We start from the raw sequence: 19,784 nt of genomic DNA on the forward strand, positions 1-19,784 counted from the left end.
CTCTGCAGGCTGGGATTCATGTATTGTTACAGGAACATTTTGCCTTCTTTTGGGTCCAGAATCTGAGAAAAGTACGAACGATTATTATTATTTTATTGGCCAAGATTCTGGATTTGAATGCTTCATTTTGGCCAACTAATAGTAAAAAAAAAAATAGTAGAAATAGTAGATTTTTTAAAAATAATTATAATAATTAATTTATGTTTATTAAATTATTAATTAATTATCAAAATAAAATCTCAATAAAAACAATCAACTTAATTGTTTCGACAAGATAAAGAGTCAGAAACAGAGGCTTAGCTTAGCTTAGCATAAAGACTGGAAACAGAGAGGAACTGCTAGCCTTCCACTGACTCCGAACTGGTTTACGTGCTTCTTGTGAACAAACCAGTCGCCACCAGTTGGATTTACCAGTCAGGCAGTAATGAAGACGGAGCTTAAACTCAACAATAAAACCTTCTTTACCATTTTGGATCAAACCAGTAATGAAAACAGGGAGATTAAATTATTCTATTGGTGTTAAATGTTTCCCCAGAACCCGATTGACATCCTTCAAATGTCCAAAGTCCAAATATATATTTAATTTACGCGTATAGCACAGAAAAACTAATCGCTTGTGATTTTAAATGAGATTCACAACCAGTCAAACTGATCTACTGTTCTCCAGTTAATGCATTAACGCATGAACGCAGAAGCAGTGAAACACAATTATGCAGGAATGCAAATTAACATAAACATGCACACAGACATGAGTCCTCACTTTCTTGTCAATCTGACCTTTTTATGTCACCTCGCTCTCTTTAATCTGGTGGTTTATGATCTATAAGGACTCAGAGTGAAGACCACAGAATCAGTCGTCTCCGTATGTTTCGTGTGATGCCGTGCGGCTGGAAAAACAAACCTGCATTCTTTACTCTGGTATGCTTTTTATGCAAATGTGCAGCCAGACAGAAATCATCAGCAGCAGCAGGCTGCTTTTCTTTATTTAGGTCAAACCTGTAAGTGGGACAACATGCTGTCCTGCTTTCAGGCCTGTAAGAAATATAAAAAATATATATAATTTTTTTTTTTAAGGACCCAATTTGTAATGTTTGTCTTGGCGTATTAAAAGAATCTGCAACTCATTGAACTCATGTGCTCTGACTCACAGGGAAGTTATGAAAGGCACTCCAATTCAAACCCACATATTATTATAATTATTAGCAGCAGCAGCAGCAGACCACTGTCGGGGAAGAGACAGCGGGAGACATCAGAGGACATGTCTCAACAGGCTCACGACCAAGCTTCCGTATTTTGTAGTTATTTCCATCACGTTGTAAACCGCCCCACCAGCCTCGGTGCTGTATTCCTCCATAGGAGGTCCATCAATGTAAAAAATGCACATTCACGCTTTATAATGTATCCTATTGTTTTCGTGTGGGCGTGGTTGATTATTATTATTAATAAATCAACGTTATCTGGCGTGTTGGAGAAACGTACTCCCAGACTCCGTTGAGAAAACACTCATTTTAAAGCTGGCGCCGCTGTCATCAAACCAAACCCATCACGATAATAAGAAATAACGACTTGTACTAATTAAAGAATGTATTTGGATCAATTCGGCATTGGAGTTGTTCACCAAACGACGTGTTCGTTCTTAATATGCCCACTCCAATGCACGGAGGTTAGCGCACATTTGGCTGAAAGATGATGATAATAACAGATGAACTAGCAAAAAAAATGTAATGATATCGGCTGTGAATGAAGCCGAATGAACCAGACTGTTGATATAAGTAGTCCAGACGTTAAAAACACCGTTATGACCTTTTTTTAAAAGGACATTATTGTTAGTTTATCTGAGTTAATGTTAAAAGACGAGGAAGAAAGTTGGGCGCTAGCTTGTGGCCAAAAAACAAAAAGACAACAAAAGACTGTTTGAGCAAAACAGGAAGTAACGACTGATAACATTAAAAGTGTCCGATGTTATAATTGAGATTAAAAGTCCTCAAACATACCCGCGTTACTGCTTTCTGGTCGCCATTTGGTCCCTGGAAGTTATGAATCAGCTCGCAGCCACCAGTCCGCCCGCTACAGACGCCGAAGTTTCTGGCTCGAGTTCCAAAAATGACACTTCCGAGTCTTCCGGGCACGGCAGCCAATCAGGAGACGAGAGGAGTTTAATCGACAGGGGAACCGACCAATCCCATTGGACTATACTGTAATCTGCCCTCCCTCATTAACCGAGCCCCGAACATCAAAGTGGAACTAATGTACTTATGTACTGTGGTACGTGTACTGTGATATATGTACACACTTAAAGGTATACCGTTTAAATGTGTGTATTTAAGTACATTCAAATGAACTTTTTTTCCCCCCCCAGAGTACTTTTAGATGTTAGATTTTTATTTCAAGCCTGTCGAAATGAATACAGAAACTGTCATACAGAAAATAAAATATTACACAACTAGAAAGCATAGATATATATATGAATATTTTATTTGACATGTCCGAAAGGAGTGGGGAAAAGTATACACTTATTTAATCTCCATCATTCATATCCTCTGTCATACATATGTTTTATTACATACTTAGATCTGTTCCTTGCTGTTGATTACAGGGAATGAAAACGCTTTACACATTTATAACGTACAATGTAAGAGAAACAACATTAACAATCTCTGTTGCAGCACATTAACTTTTATTTGTACAGATATTTAGATGACAGCTTCCCTAAAAGAGACCTCAGAGTAACAGAAATAGAGAATGTGGGGTGAAAGTCAACCTGCAGTTATTTATATTATAAAATCACAGCGACATCGCCCTCTGCTGGTGATAATGGGTACAGCATGCGTGCAGGCTAAACGCATCCACTCCCAAAACACAGCAGTCCCACATTGTTAAACATGTTTCAATGGATCAGAGACATTTATTCTCTCTACACCAAAATATCCTTTATTAGTGTTTCACATCGAACCGAGCGTACTTATATTATATAAGTATAAGTTATATACTTATATACTTGTCTAAGGGCTAATCGCTGAGTCACAGATGAGGTAGGAGACCAAGCTCACGATGCAGAGCAGTTTGATGCAATTTATAATTTCTTTCACGATAATAAAAGTAAAACAAACAAATCAAATAAGTAAATGCACTTACAGAAGACACGCCACATGGCTGGGGCCTAGAAGAGAGAAAGGGAGGACCAGGCACTCATTAAGGTGAAGTGATTGCACCTGAGAAGGGGGCGTGTCCCGATCACGTGGACGTCTGGCAATTAGTCTGCACTTTTCTTCTATCATTAATTTATAGGTTTAAATTTATACAAGGCAAACTTAACATTTGAAAAGACAACAATAAAATATTAATACAAAACAACAACAAAACATAATTTTACTACTAGAGAGGAAGAGAGAGAGGGGGGGGCATTCACCTCAGATCTGGACGCGCGTGGACTGGCTGGACGCGCGCGCGTTGGGGACGTAGCTCTCGGTGACGCAGTGCGTCGGACGGGCCCGGGACAATCCCGATCAGATTAGCGCTTGACCCGCAGGATTTGTCAGAGAGAGAGAGAGAGAGAGAGAGAGAGAGAGAGAGAGAGAGAGAGAGAGAGAGAGAGAGAGAGAGAGAGAGAGTAGCACCTGACTGATCAGGCGAGAGCAGACAGAAGGATCTAGATTCATATTCATGTCCCACTGGAGAGTTTTTCTGATATTCTACACATCTGTAGTTTGAAAGGATCGGATGCGTTTTTACGCACGACTCCAGGAAGCGCCTCTCCAAAGTGACCAAAGTGGAGCCATGGCAGCTTTTACGCACGGAGCCGGTGGCGTTTGAGGAACCTGAGAGGAGTCTGCGTTGCTCGTTAGTCACCTGAGATCCGATCATGTGTGATGTTCCTGCTGCCGGTGGAACCGTCTAATCCCTGCCCTGATTACCGCGCGCACTGACGGCCAGCCGACTGACACCTCTCGCGTTGACCGCCGCTATGAGTGCGTCCTGATCGCCGAGGCTCGGAGCCGTCTGAGGGGGTCAGCATCACTTTGTTTGGGTGCCAGGATGAGGAGAGCTGTGCTGAAAGAAGCCGCCAAACGATTCCCCTGGCTGGCCAACGTCACTCTGTACGGCTGCCTATTCGCCGGCGGCGACCTGGTCCACCAGCTCATCGCGCAGAAGGAGCGCATGGACTGGAAGCACACGCGCGACGTGGCCATCGTGGCCATCAGTTTCCATGGAAACTTCAACTACTTCTGGCTGCGGGCGCTGGAGAGGCGTTTCCCCGGGAAGTCCGCCGGGATGGTGTTCCGCAAACTCCTGCTGGACCAGAGCTTCGCGTCGCCTCTGGCCACCAGTGTCTTCTACACAGGTAAGAGCCCGAGTCCACATCTACTGCTAAGTCAAATTAGAGGTCAGAGGTCAAACACGCTGATGCCCAAATATCAAAAATCTCCGTTTCAATGTCACCAAACATGAGACGCAAACATGAACGTATCAGTTACAAATCAAACTCGTTGCTCCCTTATAATTAACTTAATTGTGACGTAACACACATCATGAGGCTTCCCGTTAAGGCGGCCAATCAGTCAAACGTCACGTGGGTCAAGGTGAAGAGTCATTCCACACGTTTTTTTTAGGGTTTGTGCGTAATGACGCACACACATCCACTCCCAACACTCCGAGTAAGAGTCTTCTTCTGTCCCCTGCAGGAGTGAGCTTCCTGGAGGGCAAGGAGGACATCTTCGAGGACTGGAGGGAGAAGTTCTTCAACACCTGGAAGGTAAGGAAGGCCTCGGCATGAAGTCACCTTCCCCGCCCGCCGCCGCTGCGAGCTCACGCAGCAGATTAACCTAGATTGTGACCACTGCTGCTTTTGCGCACTGGGCAGGACGCCCAGCAGCAAGCCGGGTAATTCACCCGCGGATAAAAAGAAAAGGACGTGAAATGCTGCCAAAAGTGAAGCTCAATGTCACGCCATCCTGGTGAATGTCTCACCCATTCATTCATCGTGTCCAAAATATGATTTTACTGTAAAAAAAGATCAGTGATGGTCAAGAATCTTAATATAATGTGTCAAGATGGGGGAAAAGAAAGTAATGACATGTAATGTCATGGATGGATTACTGACCTGGCCCAGGGGCCGAAGGTCAAGGGACACAAGGCAACCACGGAGATGTGCTCAATGACTACAAAGGGGCAGAAAACGACCAAAACGTGTTTCAAAATGATCTAAAAATACATAAAAAATTACATTTAAAACGGCAAATTGCATAATCTTTGGTATTATTACTCAAGTATATCTTTTAGTTTTAAATATATGACTGGGAAGCCTTGTTCCATTCGTCCAACAAATCCAAAATACACTCAAAACCTAAATCATACGACTGTTAGTCAAAGAAATTCACATGAAGCTGGAAGTTTTTTTATTGTGACAGAGTGTTGCTCCTCCACTTCCAGTCATCCAAACAAAAACGCCCTTTACTGCATTAACCCACATTTCTTTCCCATGATATTCATCTGAAGGCAGAACAGAGATGTTGTCTGTGTGCTGGAGGTCGTCTTCACTCATCACGTCCTGTGTTTCTGTTTTTCAGACTGGACTCATGTACTGGCCATTCATGCAGGTAAACACCAAAACAACGTACTGCGTTGTGTACATTTATAACTGACTTTAAACAAGAAAAGAAGACCCTAAAGTTGTGGAGCAGCAGCTAGGAGTAAAATCCTAAGACGAGTCCATGAAAAAGATCCAGAGTAGATGCTCCAGATAAAAAAGGAGATCAGAGAGGTGACAAGAAGGGCCTGGAAACCTTTTTAAATAAGCCATTTTTATTTGTTTTACTGTGTAGTGCCTTCAATTGTTTTTAAAAATGAAAAGTACATTACAAATAACATTTATAAGTGTTATTATTATTATTATGGATGAGTCAAACAAACACAGGACTTTCACCCAGGATGCCGCTGTTATGTGTCCCATGTGAAAACCACTCATTTAAATGTATCGTCCTTACTTATAATGAGTCAAACTGTGATATTTGAAGTGATATGTGTTCCTGTTTAATCTCCCGTCCTGTTCCTGCCCTCTCCTTTAGTTTCTGAACTTCGTGCTGATGCCTTTGTACATGCGGACCGCCTTCATGGGCTGCTGCGCCTTCCTCTGGGCCAGCTTCCTGTGCTTCTCCCGGCAGAGCGGCGACGGCACCGCCGGCGTGGCGCTGGCCTTCGTCATGGACCCCCGCAAGACCCTGGAGGAGATGCGGCAAGCCCGGCTGGCCCGCAAGAAGCAGAAGGCCCAGCAGGAAAACTAAAGGGAGGAGATGGAGGAGGAGGAGGAGGAGGAGGAGGAGGAGGAAGATGCTTCTGTCTTTCCAGCAACCACAAACTTAAAAGCACCACGAAGAGCAGAGCAGTTCATATATATATATTGTTCATATATATATATATGTTTAGAACCGGAGCTCAAACATGAAGGGTTCATCCTCAGGAGATGCATGAAGGTGCTGAAGACATTCTTTGTGTGAAAAAGGGGAGATTTTTTTTGTTCCTGACGGAGGCTCCGGAACGACCGAAATAATCAAAGATTCATCCTCTGGGGATCAGGAACAAAACACTTGCAGCAAGTTCGGAGAGAAGTCCTCTTTCCGTGGATCTGGTTGCCGTGCTGGTGGATCTGGTTGCCGTGCTGGTGGATCTGGTTGCCCTGCTGGTGGATCTGGTTGCCGTGCTGGTGGATCTGGTTGCCGTGCTGGTGGATCTGGTTTTGACGGGATGAGATCAAACCAACGGGGCTCGATATTCCTGCTTTACACTAGTTGTGCCTTCTCTCTCGATACCTGACCACAGGTCTGCGATCTCGCAGTGTTTGGCTGACTGCTCATAGTCACAAAAATCAATACAATCAATAATCAATACAATGCAATATGTGTATATATATACATATATATATATATACTGTATATATTTTGTGTGTGTGTACAATTTTAAGTTTATTTTGGGATGCACTGATCTATTAGGATGATTACATAAGGCGAGTCTGATGCCTGAAAGCTCCTGAAGGTTCATCATCTGGGGAGCAAGAATCAATAAATATCACAATCTGTCCATTATATTGAAAATCTGCATCAGGAAACACAGCGATTAGGTTTTAAGATAACAGATCAAAGTGTTTGAATTTAACCTTATGGTGATGTTAGACAAAAAGCCTGGGGTTCATCCTCTGGATAGCATGAATATTGTCAACAAATCCCATGAAAAGACCAAAAAAACAACATTGTGTTAGTCTTTCTCTCGAGAATAAGAAAACGTCTTTTATAAACACTTAACAAATATATAGTTTCTGGTTTTTAAAGCTGAATAATTTCTTGAAACTGGGGACTATTTTCAGCGGTGGATTAATCCACATCTAGTGAGTAAGTAGTGTGAACATGCATGCAACCATAGCTCGTTGTCATGGTAATACTGGAGCTCTCACGCACAGAGGAAGAGGAGATATCTGGCTTTAATACACAGATGACACATGTTTGTGATTCATTTTGTGGGATGTGTGGATATTATTATTAGTATTATTATTATTAATAATATTATTACGGTATTGTATTAGTGGATGAAAGTGCTTCTACCACAGGATGTGTATCAGTGCATCCCACTCGTGTCGTCTATAGTTCTTAATCCTGTCCTCTTACTTGAAACATCACATAGTTTGCCATCGGCCCAGAAACCTTATTATCACGTCACCCAAAACCCAGACCCGCCGCTCGCTTAGTTTAGACGTTTTAATTAATGAAAAATACATTTTTGTTGTTAGTTATCCAAAAAGACAGCCAGGAGAATTGATTGCAGAATATATACACTTATATATTATTATACTCTCATGGATACCAGTGACCCCGTCAGACTTCTGTAGCTTTAAACAACATAGATGTGTGTTTTTTCCATGTAAGAAACAAAAATTAAACCTCGGAAAATGTTCAATATTGTTCAGAACTTTGTGTGAAACTCCATATTATGATATTATGATATTATGATGACTTTGTTGCATTAGTACTTTGGTATTTTTAGCAATAGGCCACTTTTTTTGGGTCACTTAAATGTCATGTTGTCGAGGGATCAGACAGATAATCTGAATAAATGTATTTATTTGATGGGGGGATGCCATGAGCAATGAAGCTGTAGCACTGAAGGTGTTGAATCAGCAGATTAAGACGAGTGAAACACTAGCATAGTATTACTACTTTAAAATGCCCCGCCACCGTGTTTCACAGCAGAGAAAAACCCCTGAAGTATATTTGTTACAACTTCAAAATGTGATGTCTTTACCCCAACATTAGAAAAAGGGGACATTTTGCCTTTATTCATATTTCCATGTAAGCTGTATAAAAAAAGTACTAATATTGTTCACTGGCAAAAATAAATAAATAACCTGATTTATTGTGATAAATAAACCTGCATTCAAAACACTACTTTTTTTTTTGCACATTTCTGCTACTTTCTAAGGCTATGGAAATATAAAAAATGATATAATATATAATATAATAATACTACATTGGAATTAACAATAATAACAATAATAATATTAATAATATACCTATACAGTAAAAAATAATACAATTGATACTGCATCGTCTTAACTAGCGACATTTGGAGGAGTTGTATAATTTTTAACAGCTGGCCTTTTCACATGTAAGCAAGGACAGAGTGGTGTGTGTGTGTGTGTGTATGTGTGTGTGTGTGTGTGTGTGTGTGTGTGTGTGTGTGTGTAACAGCTTCACTGCTCTAGTGAGGGTGCATGGTGGATTAACCAGGATCAAATGTGCCCCGTTAATCCCTTCTGAAAAGGACACGGTTGACCCAGTTTGACCTCTGACCCCGCCGGCAGGAAGTGAAATTTCTCCCAATCAGAGTCAAGGATCGCTGTCAGGTGTCCCGACATCGGTTAAACCCTCAGAATGAACCGTGCTATTACAGCAGAGGATTAAAATACACACTTAACTCATATTCAGGTCTAATAAAGTAAGACTAATAAATAATAAAAAAATATATAATAAAAGAAAATCTCAACATTTTGACCTGGTAAAATATCATTTTAATTAACATAAATAATACTTTTATGTCACAATATACACTTTATGTTTATTTTAGTTTTCCCCATATTTATCCAGACAAACAAAATTATTATTACTTAATATTATATATTACCAATTATATTATATAAACACTTCATACCACTGCCATTGTCATTTTGTTGACTTAAATCTTCTATTTTTTATTTTTTAGTTACTTCTATTGTATGTTAGTTTTATGCAAATCGTACTATTTATTAATTTTTTTGTATTTTTATGTTGTGCTTCTGGAACAACCTAATTTGTCCTTTTAGGGGCTCAATAAAGGCTTATTACATATGATCTTATCCTGACATGAGGCTACCTGTCCATAAACCGGTGTATAACACGCTCATTCATTCATATGTGATCATACGCGTCATTTATGTAATCATAGCTAATATAAAGCAAGTGGGAGTGGCTCATTTTCAATAATTACACATTAATGAACTCACCACCACACCCTAAATGCACTATTTTATCTCGTCATATTTATGTGTCATATTTCCGACAGCACTTGAAGGCATCACCGGCCTCCGGTAAAACCATCACAAGAGACGAGACAGTGAAGATTTGTCCAGACACCCCTCTGACCCGCTGTCACTCCTCTGATTGGACAACGATCCGGTCCCGCCTATCAACGCTTTGATTGACAAGACAGCCCGACCAATAGCGACCGGCACCGGGTCCGTCCCCTCCCTGCTAACTTCTGATTGGTTTATCGGTCCGGACAATATGAATGGCTACTTGTATTGTTCAACGTCTTCTCCCCCAAGAAGACAGCAGCAAGTTTGTGTTTTTCCAACTCGGAGAAAGTCATTTAAGAGTTTTAAAACTGTGTCGCCATTGATTTTAACTGACGGACGTGAGTCGGCGGTTTTACCAGCTCACGAAGAGGATTTAAAAAAAAAGGAATAAATAGGTTGTTAACGTTGCGTCGAACGAAGCTAACTGTTGAGCGTAAGTTATAGCTGTGTTATGTTGGGATTTAAACGGTTAACGCTAACCCCCCGTTAGCTACAACTAGCTAACTTATTTACATTTAGGAGGCTAACTGTCTTACTGTGTGTTGTCTTGATAAAAGTTAATAGAAGCAGGTGTTACTGAAGATATAGGAGGTTATAAATCACCCGTTATCTTTTGAGTGACGTTCGCTTTAGCTTCCCGTTTTTTGTGTTTTTTTTCCTTCAGCTTTCACAGGACTCCGTTAAATATTTTATTCCAGGAGTGATTTTAGCTAAAAAAAAAAATGTTTTATCGAATTTAAGTAACTTGAAAAATGTCTTATGAATCGATAGAATCGTATCTCTCAGTTCGGCATACACTGAGTATTACATATGTTATTATATATATAGCTAGGCTGAAACTTATTGATCCTACCGTTATATGTATCGACCAAACACTAGAAGTGCTACTTGATGGATGACGTATGTGCCGAATTAACGAGGAAATGCTGATGAATCCTCTGAAATCATGTCTGATAGTAATTTACTAATTTTCCATCTAACGGTGTATTTTTGAAGTTAAATGTCCCGTAATTCTGCACAGCAATTCTCATCGCCTCGTTTGTTTACATTGAACCCCACAGACCAGTGTTGTGGACGGGGAGCCTCCGCTCTCCACCCGGGCCTGGGCTGGAGATGGGGGATCCGGAGCCTCCAGAGTTCGGGTCCCTAGAGGACCAGCTGGAGTACTGGAAAGAGCAGGCTGCCAGACACCAACAGAGGTGGGTGTTCATGTTTTTATAATGTTTTTATGCCACAGAAATCCTGAAACACTATACACACACACACACACACACACACACACAAATATATATATATATATATATATATATATATATATATATATATATTTATCATGTTATATAAGTTATTATTGCCAATCCATTTGTGTGGAAAATATAACAAAAATATAAGATTTCAGCACTTCTGGGGCTCCGTAATAAACTCTGAATAAACAATCAGTACCTTTCTTGCTGCTCTCCAGTTCAGTTTATAGAGATGTGAAGCAGCAGACACTCCTGCAAGACAAACACACGTTTCTGTGATGTTAAGACGATCGTGTTTAATCCATAATGGCCAGACCTTCCAGCTGTTTGGGTGGGAATAATGGTCAGGCCATGTTGTTTGTCCAAGCCCGGCGTGGTTTATAATGATCTCACAAACGTTCCTCCCCGACAACGTCTCGGGCGGATTGTTTTGCCTCAAACACGAGTGTGATTAAATGTGTTTTTACCGTATATAAAAAGTCAGCAAATTCCCAAACTTAATAAGCGAAATTGGATAATAGGTCAAAATGATGTGTGGCGATAATGTCCAAAAGGTAACTAGTGTGTCTTCCTTTTGTGCAGTGCGGAGGAGGCCCAGGAGGAGCTGCAGGAGTTTCAGCAGATGAGTCGGGACTACGAGGTGGAGCTGGAGACGGAGCTGAAACAGTGCGAGACCCGAAACCGGGAGCTCCTTTCTGCCAACAACCGCCTCCGCATGGAGCTGGAAAACTACAAGGTACGGAGGACCGTTGGTGACGAAAATACTTTTAATGGCAAAAAAAATTTTACGCTCTGGCCGACGTTTTACTGCCACCTACTGGCCTAGCATGCACACTACATCGTTTTGAGGTTCGAGTTTTCAAAACAATGTTTTACGTGAAAACGACAACGTTAACAACTTAACACACAGAAGTATTTTTTTTACGTTCTGGCTGTTTGTTTCCACGACAACAGCGTTTTTGGATGAAATGATGAAGTCTTTTGAATACGTAACTCCAGCGTTGCCATGTAAACAAAAAAAACAAAAAAAATATATATTACGACTCGCATATATTACGTCTGGAGTTAAACAGTCATGCACGTGTTGTTGTATCTCTGATCCATTTAGTTATGCTAATTTACATTTGGCTATCTATTAGAAAAGTTTTACCGCCACCTACTGGCGTGGCATGCACACTACAACGTTAGGTTTTTAAAACGCAAATGAAAGTCTGTTTTTTAGCGAGTTATCGTGTAAACTCGGACATCACTTTACTTTTTGAAAAACACCTGTGACGCAAGTCATTATGTCTCGTTATGGCCGACACTGAAAACAGAAAGCTGCTGCATCATCAGCGATGAGTCGTTTGAGTAACATTGATCCGATCTCCCGTTAAAGCGGTGATCTTGAACGGGAGGATTTCCATGTCGGCCAGCTGATGCGAGGTTGAGTTTTATGGCTCGCTGCGGTCGCCTGCTTGCTGAATCTGCTGAACACACAAAACACACACAGAGGATCGATTCAGGGCCGAGAGAGGCAGCTGATGACTCTCGCTCCGTCTGTGTCTGGAGGCGATGGCAGCTCGTCACATCAGACCTTTCCCCCAGTCGTGTTCGCTCGCTCCCTTCTCCCTTAAAAACAGACTGTTCATCCTGCTGCTGCTGAGATCATATGAGAGGGGGGGCTAAGATACCCAGAGTTGGTTCCTACATCTTTAACTCAACGTGAGGTCATTGCAGCTCTAATTTCTTTAACAAGACTTTCTTTGCTGTAGTTTGTTGATCGGAGGAGAAGTTAAGTCTCCTGGAAGCAGAAACAAACATGGCCGCTGCTTCTTCTCTTTAGAAATGTGCCAACCTCATTTATTTCTATTATTATTTCTTTATTCTAGTTTTATTTTAACAACTAATAAATTAAATTAAGCAACAAAACAAAACACAAATTAGAAATCATTCAGATGTTGCCATTTGCAGCGGAGCAGATTAATAAAAAAAAAAGCTGATGACATTTTCCGTTCATAATCTAATTTGCTACAACAACCCATTATATTATTACAACTCATTATTAGATACTCAGATATTGTGTGAACCATTTTTAACCTAAAAGTGTAAATTTAAGCATTATTACACGAGAGGGTGTGCTTTACCGTCATTATTGTCACGACAGTGATGCGGACAGGAACGAGGCGCTTGCGCCGAGTTTCGTTAGCATCACTGAAGTGACAATAATGACGGTAAAGCACACCCTCTCGTGTAATAATGCGATTATACAACGACCAACAATAAAAAATAAAATATATTAGAAAATTATGTGGAACAATACGCTCTCAAAGTATAAGTGTTTTGCTAGTGTTTGTCCCCGTTTCAATGGAAATACATGACGTCTGGCGTTAACTAGTCCCTGTCAGCTGACAGCCAACGTCTGCAGCTGTCTCGACATCGCAATTTCCCCAAACTGAATAAATACCACACAAAGCAACACACAACTGCTTTGCTAGCTCAATCATGTTGTAACTAAGATATCCACTGGTAAAAATATTTTTTTCATGGACTGATATAGTTATTACGTCTGCCGACTTTACAGTCATTTTAAGCTAGTAGCCTAACGTTACGGTAGCAGTTGCCATGTCAACGACTCATCAGCACAGCTGATCTTTATCTACAATGATTAACGGTTATACTGCTTTCATTAATCAGCAATTTGATAGTTTATATGATCAATTTTTAGGCGACATTTACTACATCGTCTCTTACATCTCAGTATTTATTACTTCTGCTTATTCTGCATATAGGCTACAATAGCTATATTAATCTTAATGTTCTTCTACTGTACTGATATACCAGGTGAAAATTAGCCAGGTAACATCCAGACTGTTAAACCACACAACACTTTTATTTTCTACTTTATTATGTAGCTACACACATCTCATTCCTGTATGCAACTTCACTATTTTATGTTATCTCATTTTTACACACCACGTAGTATCCAGTAACTCATCAAGGAGTTATTTGTAGAAATTGATCTGCAGACTGCCATTAAAAGAACAGTTGGTGAAACAGTTATCCATAAAGTCCATACTGGATCTCAGCCGTTTTGCAGGTGATGCTGTAGAGGTGTTTGAGGGGCTGGTCTCCGCTGGCGTGACGTTTCCACGGCTGGTGCACAGCATATTGCTCCACAGTTTTCTATTATCCAGAGAAGGTGCCCAGTAGCTGTGCAATGAACTCTCGGACTTGTGTCCGCTAACGGCCATTATTTCTCTCGTTTCCAGTCCGCACTCGGCCAGTTTCTGGATGGTAGTGCTCCTGATGCTGTGGTTTGTGTAAATCACTGATGTGCCTGCATCTTTAGAGATGCGCGATAGCATGGAGCCTAGGTAATTTACACCCATCGGTTCCAAAGAGTACCACACCTCCCCTAACTTTTCTCCTCTTTTTGGATGGAGGTAAAAAGCTTTAGCCTCTTTTGGGATTTTAGACAGGTACTTTTCAAATGATGAAACTGGGCACAATTCACTCCCTGGATCTTCAAACATAAACCCCCGTCTACTTTGACGATCCCTGTCATGATGTTCTTTGTGGTTTTTTGTATCCTCATTGAATGTGAGCGTCACATATTTGTTTCCTTAAGACAGAAATAAAACAGTAATCAGACACATTTAACCACATTTCTTCTTAACAGTGTTATTATATCACTGTGCCATTAATGGCACTTTGCAAGTCCTTTAGGCTATTTGATTAACCCACCTGTTGAATCCCGTTTTATTGCGAAAGACTGTGGTGTAAGTTTTCGCAGACCCTCTTTTCCTCTCCTCCCAAAATGTAGCTGGATGTCGAACCAGACTTTGTTCACCAAGCCCCGTGGTGTGTTTGGGTTCATTGCCTCCGAGTTCCTCAATATTATCAAGTCCTCTTCGGTGATGGCGGGATGATGTTGAGTTTTGTCGTGGCCTGCTTTCCTGAGAGACTTTATGAGCCCACTAAACACATTGTTTGACGTAGTGAACTCACTGTCTTTCATGATAGACCATGCGCGACTAAGAGGAGGGTCGTTAAAAAAACGGTTAATGCCAGCTCTCAACCCGACGAAGCTACTAATGGAGTAATACTGACCCTGGTTATTTCTAACCGAACCATAAAAGTCACGGAGAATCTTGTTGAGATCTTCTTTTGTTACAGTTGCAAAATCCACAGCTTGTTTCCTGCTTTTTAAATAGTCCTTGAAACATTTGACAGCCCAAGATGTTGATCGGTATGTACTCTCTTCATTCCTCGACTTCTCTAACTGATTGAGCTCTTCACCCGACAAAGTAGCAAATCTCTCGTTTCTTGGTGTTATGTTCTCCTTTTCATCTTCTTCCAGCCATTCCTCAAAACTAAGTCCGCCATAAAGATCAAAATTAACAGCAAACCGATCCATTTTCTGTCAGGTCAATACAGCCGTTTTAGCTCTACCGTTAGATAGGTAGGCTACCTGTGTTGCTTGGTAACTGCTCCTGCGTAATTACTAATAAGGCGGAGTGATATTTACAGTGATGAGGCATTTTTCATTTGAGCACGGCTAGCTGTGCTTTAACGCTCATTTGAGCACATTCTAAAATGTCTGATTGACCAATCAGATTGCTCGGTCGGATCTACGTGTTGTATAATTTCAGTTGCAGACTTGCTGTCATTTGTTCCATTACATGAATCATATTGAACAGATTTTGCTGATAATCAGATGAATCTTTTCGTTTTGCTTCATCGTCCCGTCAGGAGAAGTACGAGACGCAGCACTCCGAGGCCCACCGGCAGATCTCCAGCCTGGAGGGAGACCTGGCCGAGACCACCGCCGTCAGAGACCAGCTGCACAAGTACATCAGGGAGCTGGAGCAGGCCAACGACGACCTGGAGAGGACCAAGAGGTCAGAGGTCGCCGAGAGAGAGGTGAAGCACGTTAGCCACGTTAGCTCCACTAACGTGTGTGTGTGTGTGTGTGTGTGCTTCAGGGCGACCATCATGTCTCTGGAGGACTTTGAGCAGAGGATGAACCACGTCATCGAGAGGAACGCCTTCCTGGAGAGCGAGCTGGACGAGAAGGAGAACCTGCTGGAGTCCGTCCAGAGGCTGAAGGACGAGGCCAGAGGTAGGAGACCTGATCCTGGTCCTGATCCTGGTCCGGGGTCTGAACCGGCCTGTGTGATAAGATCTAAGAGAATTCAAACACACACACAATTCTGTAAATGTTGTCAGGGTTCCTTCGGGTGCTGGATATCCTTGAACAGATTCAAAATAAAGTGCTTGAAAGTGCTTGAAATGTGCTATGTGATGACATATATGATATAAGAGAGTAGACTGAATACTGAGGATTGGATTGATACAAATATGTAGTTAACCACAGCTGTGTGTGTGTGTGTGTGTGTGTGTGTGTGTGTGTGTGTGTGTGTCAGACCTGAGACAGGAGCTGGCGGTGCAGCAGAAACAGCCGTCCCTCATCAGCGCCATCAAAGACCCTTCCTCCTCCTCCTCCTCCTCGGCTGGTCTGCCGACTCCGCCCCTCACCCCGCCAGACAAACGGACCGAGGACAAAGCCCCGCCCCTCCCCTCCACCGCCGCACCGCCCAGACCTCCGGCCTCAGCCGAGTCCTTGGCCACACCGCCGCCCTCCGTCAGCCGAGGTCGGTTCCCACACATTTCACACGACGAGGATGCTTTGATTGTTGCCGATAGAAACTTTAAGCTCCGTGTGCGTTCAGCAGGTGAAAGCCTATCGGCGACGCCTCTCACCATGTCGGCGAGGATCTCGGCTCTGAACATCGTCGGAGAGCTGCTGAGAAAAGTCGGGGTGAGAAGAATCACACTTGTGACCTTTGACCTAAGTGCTGTTTTATTTGATCAGCTGCTCGCTGCGTCATCATGTGACGCTGCAGGGAGCACCAATCAATCATTATTCTACATCCACTTCTCCTGCTCTGCTGCTCGTAGAACCTGGAGTCCAAGCTGGCGTCGTGTCGGGATTACGTTCAGGAGCAGACGGCGAGCCGCAGAGGCCACGCTGGTGGACAGGGGGCGCCATCGGGCCAGAACAACCCCTCAGAGAGTCCCCATCCCACCAACGGCCTCTACAACAAGGGGTGAGGCGCAGTCGGGCTGACGAGCAACGCGATGAAAAAAATATCTGTCATTCTCCCTGCTGGTCACCAGGGGGCGACTCCTCTCTGGTTTCTATAGAAGTCTATGAGAAAATGGTCCTACTTCTCTCTGCTGGCCACCAGGGGGCGACTCCTCTCTGGTTGTATAGAAGTCTATGAGAAAATGGTCCTACTTCTCTCTGCTGGCCACCAGGGGGCGACTCCTCTCTGGTTGTATAGAAGTCTATGAGAAAATGGTCCTACTTCTCTCTGCTGGCCACCAGGGGGCGACTCCTCTCTGGTTGTATAGAAGTCTATGAGAAAATGGTCCTACTTCTCTCTGCTGGCCACCAGGGGGCGACTCCTCTCTGGTTGTATAGAAGTCTATGAGAAAATGGTCCTACTTCTCTCTGCTGGCCACCAGGGGGCGACTCCTCTCTGGTTGTATAGAAGTCTATGAGAAAATGGTCCTACTTCTCTCTGCTGGCCACCAGGGGGCGACTCCTCTCTGGTTGTATAGAAGTCTAATAGAAAATGGTCCTACTTCTCTCTGCTGGCCACCAGGGGGCGACTCCTCTCTGGTTGTATAGAAGTCTATGAGAAAATGGTCCTACTTCTCTCTGCCGGCCACCAGGGGGCGACTCCTCTCTGGTTGTATAGAAGTCTATGAGAAAATGGTCCTACTTCTCTCTTGATGTATTATCTCAGTAAACATTGTAAACATGAGTTTATGGTCTCAATCTCTAGTTTCAAGTCTTCTTCAATCCAGCATGATGTTCATTTAGTACATTATGGTCCATTTAGAGTCCACCAGACCAGAAAGCAGGGGATGCTTTAGGGGGCGGGGCTTACCTGCTGATTGACAGGTCGCTTGACAGTGCTTGGATTTAGAATAAAGTGCTTGAAATGTCTGAGGATTGGATTGATACAAATATGTAGTTTACCACAGCTGGAAGGTGCTGGAAAAGCATGGAAATGCACCTTGAAATGCTTGAAAAGTGCTTGAATTGGACCTTGGAGAAGGTGGGGGGACCCTGTAAATGTTTAAAATGTTTAAATGTGTACTTTGTGGTGTTGTGTTTGAAGGCTGGTGAAGAGGTTGGACTTCGGAGCCGGACCCAAGCTGCTGCTGTGAGCGTAAAAACGTCCCCCCCCCCCCCCAGACCCGGATCTAACGGTACTGTGCGCTGCTCGTCGTGTGTGTGGTTATTATGGGAGCTGCAGTGCCAACGGACGGTTTGCTCAGACACTTTGGGACTTTTTTTTTTTTTTTTTTGGCACTTCGCACTCATCACCTCATCGTGTTTGTTTTGCTTTTTTTGTGTGTTTTTAAGATGAATATGAAGCGAGTTTTTGAGGTCAGAGTCGATGAAAAGACGCTGACGGACGCAGGTTCAGACATTCAAGGAGAACATGTTTGAACAGGAAGCTGCAGACGTGGAGAGACACTCATTTCACCTTCTATAGAATGTCATGCAAAAACCTCCAGAAAAACAAACTCTGTGCACTTTAAACGAACCGAACAGCTGGCAGCAGGAACAATGACGAGCGCTGACCTTTACGATTAGTTTGAACACACCGCCAAACACTGGAAGGCTCTTAATCTACACAACACGGTTTTAGAGTCTTTAAATACGACGTTTGGAGCTGCGAGGACGACGGCGGTACGATTTTTTTTATGGTGACTCGTTAAGGAAGTAAAACATGACTGTGCACTTATTGCCATTGGTGTCTTTCGGTGGCCGACCCTGCAGCGCCACGCTGAGGACAAACGCAACACTTCTAGCTCCGCCCCTAAAGGTGCGTTCACACCAAAAGCTATTTTTTCCCCCACATACTGCAATTCTATAAAGTTGATGCAAAGATGCAGATACACAATGGAGACATATCGTAGCGGTCTGTGGTCCCCCAGAGGTCTAGATAGTAGCCCACATAAGTCCAGAGACCAGACCAGACTATGTGGAGGAACCAGAGACTGTCTGTGGTCCCCCAGAGGTCTAGATAGTAGCTCACATTAGTCCAGAGACCAGACCAGACTATGTGGAGGAACCAGAGACTGTCTGTGGTCCAAACAACAAGGTCTCTGCTGTATTTATGTCTAGATGACCTTATATGGAGTGTTGGTGGAGCAGCTACAATGTTAGCGTAGCCTAGCACCATCAACCAGACTCCATTCAGAAAACCAGCGTTTTAACAGTAGTTATCTTGTGGTCTTGCAGACAGACCTAACAAAGCATGACTCAGCACTTTGTACTGATCACCATCATGATGGAGTTATTTCAGCATCCTTTTCATCTGGTTATTGATATTAAATCACAGATCAATACTTGTTAGATCCAGTTGGTGAAATCCACCATCATGTCCCGGCGTATCTGGGACTTCACATCATTGCGTTTGCTGTGAACGCATCTTTAGCCTCGGAGAACAGAAGCCCATCAGTATTCTGTTCGCTCCGTCCAGGACTCTGAGGTCACGCGATGAAGCGAGCTCTACTTCTGTCTCCAGGAGTGAAAATAGGAAACGTCTCCCGTTAGCGAGGAGACGAGAATACTTCAGTGAAGGCTACTCGTGTTTTATGTTAAAAAGAACCAGGATGTAACAGGATTGACTCGTGGCGTTATGAACTAGGTGACTCGACTGTAGGTGTAGGATTTAGGATTAGCAGGTCGGTGCAGACTTGACCTTTGACCCGGTGAAGGTCAGAGACGCCGCCTTTACGACTCTTTAAGAGCTCTTACGTGTTCTGCTCTTTGTTCACCTTCAGTGCTGCATACGTGTCGGAAAAAAACAATAAAACTTGAAATGTTTGAAAATAAAAATCTTGATTTTTTTTCTCATCTAGAAATATAAACG

At 42.7% G+C, this 19,784-nt stretch overlaps 3 protein-coding genes across 5 annotated transcripts in view; 2 read left to right on the forward strand and 1 right to left on the reverse strand.

Moving 5' to 3' along the window:
• The window catches only part of crlf3 (cytokine receptor-like factor 3), a 9,475-nt gene extending 7,355 nt beyond the window's left edge, over positions 1-2,120 (reverse strand). The window contains exon 1 of the mRNA XM_084036164.1: positions 1,995-2,120. The gene's annotated coding sequence lies outside the window, so the exon portion shown is untranslated. The remainder of the gene's footprint in view (positions 1-1,994) is intronic.
• A 1,481-nt stretch (positions 2,121-3,601) lies between these two features.
• Positions 3,602-6,282, forward strand: mpv17l (MPV17 mitochondrial membrane protein like). Its single transcript, XM_084037235.1, has 4 exons — positions 3,602-4,342; positions 4,683-4,753; positions 5,568-5,597; positions 6,066-6,282. Exons 1-4 carry the CDS (start codon positions 4,036-4,038, stop codon positions 6,279-6,281), a joined length of 624 nt encoding a protein of 207 aa, XP_083893361.1. The 5' UTR covers positions 3,602-4,035; the 3' UTR covers position 6,282.
• Positions 6,283-9,825: 3,543 nt separating this feature from the next.
• On the forward strand, positions 9,826-19,718 carry nde1 (nudE neurodevelopment protein 1). Of its 3 annotated transcripts, none has more exons than XM_084036166.1 (9): positions 9,828-10,031; positions 10,660-10,797; positions 11,425-11,578; positions 15,577-15,725; positions 15,810-15,946; positions 16,251-16,478; positions 16,557-16,645; positions 16,786-16,934; positions 18,018-19,716. In XM_084036166.1, the coding sequence occupies exons 2-9, from the start codon at positions 10,712-10,714 to the stop codon at positions 18,064-18,066; spliced, it is 1,041 nt and encodes a 346-aa protein (XP_083892292.1). In that variant the 5' UTR covers positions 9,828-10,031; positions 10,660-10,711; the 3' UTR covers positions 18,067-19,716. The 3 variants fall into 3 exon arrangements, with proteins under 3 accessions (XP_083892291.1, XP_083892292.1, XP_083892293.1); XM_084036167.1 differs by having other exon boundaries at positions 16,560-16,645; positions 18,018-19,715; XM_084036165.1 differs by having other exon boundaries at positions 9,826-10,031; positions 16,251-16,645; positions 18,018-19,718.
• Positions 19,719-19,784: the final 66 nt, after the last annotated feature.

The sequence above is a fragment of the Eutrigla gurnardus genome (genome assembly GCF_963514095.1).
Source record: "Eutrigla gurnardus genome assembly, chromosome: 20".
NCBI lineage: Eukaryota > Metazoa > Chordata > Actinopteri > Perciformes > Triglidae > Eutrigla > Eutrigla gurnardus.